Source organism: Rhineura floridana, chromosome 10, assembly GCF_030035675.1.
Source record: "Rhineura floridana isolate rRhiFlo1 chromosome 10, rRhiFlo1.hap2, whole genome shotgun sequence".
Taxonomy (NCBI): domain Eukaryota; kingdom Metazoa; phylum Chordata; class Lepidosauria; order Squamata; family Rhineuridae; genus Rhineura; species Rhineura floridana.
In genome coordinates, this window is record NC_084489.1 from 61,179,452 (window position 1) to 61,187,865 (window position 8,414).

The 8,414-nt window shown below is 53.5% G+C and overlaps 1 protein-coding gene across 2 annotated transcripts; it reads right to left on the reverse strand.

Moving 5' to 3' along the window:
• Positions 1–1,235: 1,235 nt before the first annotated feature.
• On the reverse strand, positions 1,236–5,870 carry SKIDA1 (SKI/DACH domain containing 1). Of its 2 annotated transcripts, none has more exons than XM_061586708.1 (2): positions 5,294–5,870; positions 1,236–4,313 (listed from the first exon to the last, which is right to left on the reverse strand). In XM_061586708.1, the coding sequence occupies exon 2, from the start codon at positions 4,081–4,083 to the stop codon at positions 1,438–1,440; it is 2,646 nt and encodes an 881-aa protein (XP_061442692.1). In that variant the 5' UTR covers positions 4,084–4,313; positions 5,294–5,870; the 3' UTR covers positions 1,236–1,437. The 2 variants fall into 2 exon arrangements, with proteins under 2 accessions (XP_061442692.1, XP_061442693.1); XM_061586709.1 differs by having other exon boundaries at positions 1,236–4,316.
• Positions 5,871–8,414: the final 2,544 nt, after the last annotated feature.

Below are 8,414 nucleotides of genomic sequence, written 5' to 3' on the forward strand. Positions count from 1 at the left end.
ATTTCCATCATTTTGATTTACTGCTTCCATCATCACAACATATTACACCGGCATGTCTTACCAAAGGCTCGGCTCTAGAAGTCTGCCTACTTCAACTATGTCGAGATTTAAGTGCAAATATAGACAATTGCCTCTGATTGTCACGTGCAGTAAAAATGATCCTGCTACAAAGATAGGATGGTTGGGAAAAGTCAGATTTTCCAGAGATGTAAAGAAAACAGTGATAAGTCCTGGTTTAAAAGCCTGAGTTTTGGTGCCAAAGCAGCCACAGAGTAAGGGGTTCTCCACTGGGAATATTCCTTCCACTGGGGCCTCTGTTGCACTGAACATGTTGGATGTGACTGCATTTCCTTCAGATGTTCTCAAATGGGAGTGTGAGAACCTAATATTTCCTGACTTTGCAAATCGGGGAGGACCACATTTTAAGAACATCCCTCAGCCTTCCAACAGAAGCAGAGCTCCAACCAAATCCACAGCCATCCTAATTAGAAGGCTGCAGCCCCTACTTGGGAGTAAATCCCATGGAACTCAAGGAGGAGTGGGCTTCCAAGCAGCATGCACAGGATTGGCCTGCAAGACTGGCGGGTTCGGTATTGTGTTCCTAGCCAACCTGAAGGGTTCAAGGTGAAATAAAAAGGCAAAGAATGGCATGTCCCAGATCATTTTGGTTTTAGTCACTTTCTTTTCTTTTCGTCCTAAAAAATAAAAACCCAAACCCGAGAGTCTAATTCCAAATCTCCCAGCTGTGATCTGGAGACACACACTCTCTACCAACTGCTTTTGTGGAAAGGATGGAGGGGGATTAAAATTTAATAATACACCCTCTATAGTAGACAGCGTTCCCAGTTGAAGCATAGTGAATTCTCCCTGTGCAACCTCTCGCTGAAAAAACTAAAAAGTGGACAGAACTGAACAGTTAGACATCCTGGTTCGAAATCTAGTGCATTACACATTAATGGCTCATTCGAGTGATCATTCAACTTTTTGTAAAAATAAAAAATAAAAACATAAACCAAACATTTATTTTGTAGCAGTTGAATTGAGGTACCAGGTGCATTACTAGCATTTTGAGACAGTAAAGTGTTCCGGCTTTAGCAGATTCCACTGAGGTGTTTTTTGTTTGTTGTGTGTCTGTGTGTGTTTTTAATAAACTTTGAAACTTTCCCCTGAAGTAGTCTGTGGAATGTTAGACCTCTCTCCTCCCTCCCTCCCCTCCCTTAACCCACCATGGGTTTTCATGGCAAAGAAAATAGTAATCCGATTTTATTTTTGTCATCCTCCAAAAATAGAATAAACCAGGATTCCAAAAAATAAAACATATCGGATGTGATGGGAAAAACCAGCATCCAGCATAGATTCTCCAAGGTCAGGAAAAGAAGTAAAAGGCCAAGGACAACACAAGGACAACCATGAAGTAGAGTTCCCATTCAATCTCTCTCATGAATGAAATTTCCTGAATTTGTGGCTGGGTGGAAGAGGTATTGCTGACCCGCCCAGCTGCCATTTCCAGACAGGATGGGCCTTGGGAGGTGGCTGGGCATCCTTGGCGGTGTTTAAGGTGTAGGCTGGCAACAAATCCCCGTCGAGGCCAACCACTAAGGAGGGCGGGCAGGGAAAGTTGCCCATGAAACTAAAGGGCCTTTTGACGGCGGAGGCGACGTTGCCGGCCACCCTTTTGCGCCGACTGAGAACTGTCAAGTCATCCAGTGTGCCGCCGTCGTGGGCCTCTAGCAGTTTCCCCGGAGGCAGCCGGGGGCTCCGGACGGATTTCAGATTTGGTTTGAGCGGCGCGGGGCTAGACAGCAGTACTCGCTTGCCCAGCACCAAAGTCCGGTAGTTCTTCCGCACCCGGGCTCCGAATTTGTACTCCCCGTCCTCGGGTTTGGCGGCAGCAGCAGCAGCAGCAGCAGCAGCGCCTAAAGTGCATGCAGCGAGGGCCTGGCTCGGAGAGGCCGACGGCGGGGGGCTCAAGGGAGGGCTGGGGGGCTCGTCAGTGCAGGCGGGGTCTTCCTTGGCTGGGAGGAGAAGGTCCTGAGGCAGCTGGGTCGGACTGGTCGGTGGGGAGAGCTCGCTGTCCGCTTCCAGCTTGGGCTCCTCTTCGCTGCCTTCACATTTGAGCGGGGGCTGGCTCTGGACGGGGACGGCTCCATAGTCGGCGTTGGCACTGCTGTCCTCGACTTTGATCTGGGCAATGGGCACAAGGGGCAACAGCTGGGCTGGTCCAAGGGACTCGGGGGAGGCAGCCGCAGCCGGCGCCACCTCTGGCTGGCTTTGGGAAGAGGAGGATGAGGAAGAGCCCGGGCAGGGGGTCAATGGGCAATCGGTCTGGGCAGCTTCAGGGGACTCCTTGGGCAGCCCCCCAAGAGCAGCAGTGGGGCTCTCTGCAGGAGCTTGAGGAAGAGGAGGAGATGAAGGCCAGGTGGCAGGCTGGCATATCCCCGCCTCTCGGAGGAATCTTGGCTGTGGCAAAGCATGGCTCGTCTTTGGGCTGGGCGACGGGGGTGCCCTGACCAGGCAGGGGACGGCTGTCAGGTCGGGAGACTTCACATCAGGCGCCGGGGAGGAGCACTGGCCAGCTAAGAGGGTCCCGCCGCCCCTAGCTACGCTGAGCTCCCCAAAGCACAAGCCGCCGGCGTGGTTCTGACAGTCCAGACAGGGCTCGACTTTGGGCACCCAGCCGGCCGTCGGGCTGCTCCAGTCCTCCTCCTCCGACGCTTCGGCTTTGATGCCCCGCGCGGGGCCGGGGAGCTGGTCGGCTGCCGAAGGGGAAGGCTGGGGCAAGAGGCTGGCTTGAGGAGCCACTAGGCTGGGCGACTTGCAGAAGCTGGTGCGCCTGAAGCGGATGCTCTGCACCGAGGCTTGGCTGGAGCCGGAGCTGGAATCCGATTCGGAGCTGCTCTCTTCTTCCTCTTCTTCTTCCTCCTCTTCTTCTTCCTCCTCCTCTTCCTCGTCCTCGTCGGAGCTCAGTTCGCTGGACTCCGAAGCACAGCTGCCTTCCTCCTCCTCCTCCTCTTCCTCTGAAGATCCAGAATTGCTGGTGCTAGTCAAACTGGAGCAGAAATCGGAGTCGTTGGCCGCGTGATCCGAATAGGAGCTGGAGTCCGAGTCGCTGCTGTAGGAAGTCTCCGGGAAAGGCTGGTGCGACGGCGGCGGCGCCCGGAAGCCGTTCAAGCCCGGCAGCCGGTCGGACAAGGCGGCTTTGGCCGGCTTGCAAGCGCGGGGCACCAGGAGCAGATGTCTCCCGCAGTCCGGCGTGAAGAGGCCCTCGGCGGCTTTTTTCCTCTTTGACCGGCAGCCCAAAGCCAACGGGCCGCCTCCGGTGGTGGCGGCGGCGGCGGCGGCGGCAGCTGCGGCGGCGGCGAGCTTAGGCTGGCTGGCAATGGCGGCCGAGGAGTGGTAGTAGTAATGGGGGTGCTTGGAGCAAAACAGGCTCCGAAAACAAGCCCGCTCTGAGGCCAGGGAGACGTAGCGCGGGCCCAGCGGGGCAGTTTCATAGTTTGCCGGCCCTTTGCCAGCGGAGCGGGCCAGTCCCGGCGAGCTGCGCCCGGGGGATTTGCTCCAAAAGTGAGGTAGATTCGAAGCCGGTAGGAAAGCGCCCGACTCCGCCGCCGCGCGCCACGCTTGTCTCCTCCTGCTGCCGCTGCTGCTGCTACCTAGAGGCGCGGCGGCCCCATTCAAACCCAGCCAAAGTTTCCCGCCGCCGTCTTTCCAAAAGGCCGCGTAAGGGTCCGGCCCGGGGGCCGTTTGGACGGGGCCTGCCCCCCTGCGCTTGGCCTTCAGCACTCTCTCGGTCTTGCAGGAGGTGTAAAGCGCCTCCACGTCCTCCCGGGAGATGAGGGTGCATTTGGCGGCATGGAAGGCGATGGAGTTGATGGCTTTGAGCTTCCGCAGCTCCTCCAGGTCGCAGTGGTGCTTCTGGACTTTCAGGTGGTCCATGCGCTTGTGCACCGTCGTCCGCGGGATGTTCTTCAGCAGATCCGTGAAGACCTGCGAGAGGGCGAACATCTGTTTGCCGTGGATCACCAGGTAACCCAGGCGCACGCCGTCCACCTCTTCGAAGCCCGACTTCAGGTGGTCTCCCATGGTGCGCCTTAGACGACCCCCGGCATCGGGGCAGGGGGAGGGAGCATAAAACGAGAGGCCGGCGGGGCCCCCCCACCCCCACACATAGACACGCACCCCGGCTGGAACAGCGATCGGCCGCAGAATAAAAGGTGTGCAGCCCGCGGGGGTGGCGCGGGTGGGAGAGGAAATCCACACAGAAAATGCTATAAAAATCCTCAGCCAGGTACTGGATTGGGTCTCAAGGCATCCTGCTGAATGGAAAAGAACAAAGCCTGTTATACCGGATCAAACTTTGGAAGGAGGGAAAATCAGCACAGAGAGAGAGAGAAAAGAGAGGAAGGGGCTCAGCGCTCAAGGGAGGGGGCTTCTTTAAAAAAAAAGAAAAAGAAAACAGGTCTTGGAAAACTGCCTTGCGTGGGGAAGGGATCCGCTTGGTTGCCCCCAGTGTTTCTGGACGGCACTGATGCAGGCTGGCTACCTGTGCCCTTGAGCTGGCGCTTCCCCCTTGCCCAGCCAGGATAAAGGAATGTGAGGAAAGGGGACTGTGGGAAGAGGAGAAGAGCCACGCAGCCGCTCTTCCCCCGCCGCCGCTTTCGCTCCAAATCAAATGACAGAGGGAAGTGAGCTGGTCCGGAGACACCTTCATCAATTAATTCCCCTAAAGCCAACGCTGATTGGACACTCCTGACAGGTGATGCAATAAAAATTGATATTCCACCCCCTTTCCAGTCCCCCCCCAAAACTCCGGCTAATTAGCATACTCTTAGACTGCCACCTCCCCTCCCAAAGTAAATAATACTGTTAGTATATAAATCTTTCTATTAAACAATCCGGAGCTCCCAGAGCTCGTTCTGCAGCGCTGGCTACTAAAGGATCGGGTTTAGAAGACCTGCTGACACGGATGTTTTAAAAAAGAGATCGAAGAAATAAATAGAATTTGGAAACCGTCTTCGGGCTGTTTAGTGGGGATAAAGCGGGGTGGTGAAAGCTGTTTCCCCCACCATATGAATATGGATGTAAAGATGATGGGGGGGGCTTTGTCATTTTAAGTAAACATTTTAAAGGGGCGTTTATTCTGCACTGCGTGTCGAAAGGAGGGCTCCTCAGCTGGTATTTCCCTTCCTTTGGCTTTTAAGTATAGTTCTTTTTTTTTTAAGCTGGGGTTTATCTGATGTTATCCCCCCCCCATTTCTGTTAACTCCTGGGAGAATGAGAATACAATACTCACGTTTGTCAGATCGGCCCCTTCCTTCCTCCTCGTCTTTCTCGCTTTCCGAGACCTAAGTTGTTGCTACTGGGGATTCTTTGGGGCTGCGTGGTTCTCCTGGGCTCCAGCCCCCTAATACTGTAACACTTTTCTCTGAAATTCTGCCTGTGATATTGGGGGGAGGGGAAGAGGAGGGGGAGAGGAGGAGGTTGGGAGAGAGAGAAAGAGAGAGAGATCGGGACGTGGGCTCACGTCAGACCCATAACAAAGCCTAGATAAGCCAGAAATGGCTCTACTTTTCCACAGTTCCCCGGTGCTAGCTCACAAGGTGGAGGAGAGGCCCCCTCTAGTCCTCGCGTCCACGCCAGGATTGCCTGCGTGTTGATTGCTTCCAGCAGGGAGAAAAGATAGCAACAGAGCCGAGAGGAGCTTGGAAAAAGGAGGGGGGGAGGAGAAAGGGGAAGAGGAGGAGGAAGGTTGCCATGGGTCAGAAGGATGCTTCTGACTTACAGGGTGCAATTCTCACTGGCGCTGAGGAAGAATTTCCCTGGAGGCTTCGGTTTGTTCCACCCCACCCTCTGCCCTCCGTCCCAGACGAAGAGCCTCCAAGCATGTGTGTGTGTGTGTGCGTGTGCGTGTGCGTGTGCGCACGCGCGCGCGCGCACGTGTAGCTCACGGTAAGTGTCTTGGGGTGTTTGTGTTTTCCATTCAGACTTTGGGGGTCTGCATGTGGGTGTGTGGGGCAGAGCAATGGGCACTCCTGCCGCCTGATCACAGGTGGTCTTTCAAACCTAGGTTGCCCCCCCCCATGGCTCTGTATGAAAGGCTCTCCGCTGACTTCGGCTTCGTAGAAAAGAGATGGGAAAACATAGGGCCCAGATCCTGGAAAACCTGCACTGTCTTTTTGTTTGGGGGAAGGGGGACATATTATCCCCTCTCCCGCAATCCAAGCAACCCCTTTCATCTTTCTAGGGCTGCCATCAGATGATGCACTGAAACCCTAAGACAATCCACCCTGACCGCCTGGCCCTATGCCCAGCTAAGCCGCAGAGCCAGGGCTGAAGCCCCTTGGAGTGGGAGTCCAACCGGCTTCGAACTGAATGCTTCGAATCAGCGGGATTGCGGCGGGCCGAGTCCAGAAGCGCAAACGAAGAAACGTGTGGGTGTCCTCCATTAATTCACTGGGATTCCTCGGACCAAGAAATAGGGCGTGCGTGGGGGGCAGACCTAGCTTCGAACGCCATGTGTCCCCTTGATACAGATTCCCATAATCCTATGTCCCATAGGCCGGCTGTGATAGGACACTCAGATTACACGGGAACTGTGGAAACAAACAAACAAACTGTGCCGCCCCTCAACACTCCCTCCTCAAGTTGTTGTTGTTGATGTTGTTATTAATTTTCACGGCCGTTTTGCATGGCTAGGTAAAATGAAGCAGGGATTTGCTCTCTTCCCCCCTACCCCTACCCACCCGTCACAGATTGACGTGAATTCTGCAGAGGACTGGAGAGGGGGCGTGATGGAGGGAGCCATCCGGAAATTAAGAAAGTCCATTGAGTCCAGGTTGGGATTTGGAAAATCAGCGAGCTCCGCTGTTGCTTCCAGGTTATAATGCGCGCTAGAACTTAAACGGGACAACTCCTTTCCTCGGAGCTCCGCGGCCGGTGAAGCAAAGAGCTAAATCTCTCTCTCTCTCTCTCTGACCCCCCCTTTTTCTTCAAGGTATATATACACCTCGAGAAAAAATATATACCTTGAGAAATACACACACACGTTAATTAATATATATGATCTCCTTTAAGACAAGAACCAAAGCCAAGAGCCTGGTCCAGGGTCTCTGATACTGCACGTAACCGTAAGGCGGTGGCGAACAATGAATGAAAGCCTTCTCGCAGCCGCAGTTTAGCTCTGCATCTGGCTGGCCTCGTCTACATTTTCCTCTTCCCCCTCGCACAGGAGACATTGCTTGAAGCTCCAGAAGCGAAGGCGAAGTTTCGAGGGAAAACAGCTGCTTGGGTTTTTACAACTCTCTCTCTACACACATATACACACACACACACACACACACATATGGGGAGAGAATGAAGGGTGGGGTAGGGACAGAGAAAGAAATCGTATCAGCTTTTGTAAAATTAAGCAATAGGGACATTTCCAAACCCCCTGTTCTCTCTCTCCTATTCCCAGGATGGCTGCAGTGCCCCCCCACCTCCCCATCCAATGCTGCTCCTCCTCCCCGCCTCCTGCTTTGAAGTTGAAGGTGCTGGAATCCCTAACAGACCGACCTACAGAGTAAATTGAGCCCGAGCTCTTGGATTTAAAGTTCTGTCTCTCCAGGCTGCCTGCCTGTTTAGTTGTTTGTTTATTTCATAAAGTTGAGTTCCAGAATCGTGGCTCAGTTCCTTTTGACTCCTCTTTAACATAGGCAGCGCTCCCCTTACAACGGTGGGGTAAACAGGCTGTGGGGATCTTAGCCGTACAAACACACCCAGGATCGGATCCAGATCCACACCTTCCCTGTCTGTCTGTCTGTCTCTCTCTCTCTGTCACACACACACGGACACGGGACTACAGTTGTCAGTCTATTTGGCTTCTTTAGACAGCGTCTGCGGTTTGTGTTTTCTTTCAATATTGACGTTAAAAGAAAAAAATGGGGGACTTTTAAGATACAACTTTACCTTTCAAAAATCTAAAATGAGGGGAACAACACTGTGAGTGAGAGAGCAGGGTGGGGTCGGGACAAATAAATAAATCGATAAGCAAACAGATAAATACACAAGCATGCACCAAGCCAGAGATCTTAAGGAAACGTTCAATACGCGTTGAGCCTCTTCCCACCAGATTCCCCCTCCCGCAGCCTTTTGTTCCTTGCACTTTCCCATCTTGATTTGGGGTGGAGTGGGGGAGGGGAGGAACCTGCCAGTTTTCTTGTGGCTATCAAATCTCGCTGCTGCAAATCCGGGATCTTCCTTACGCACTTTGGGAGTCGATCCTCATTTCAACAACTCACAAAGTGAATAATGGCCTACCGAACCTAGCAACAGTTTTAGATTATTAACGTGAACACACACACGCCACAAAAATTCCACACACACAGACAGGGAAAATATATATATTTTGAGGGGGGGAGGGGAGGTGTTATGGG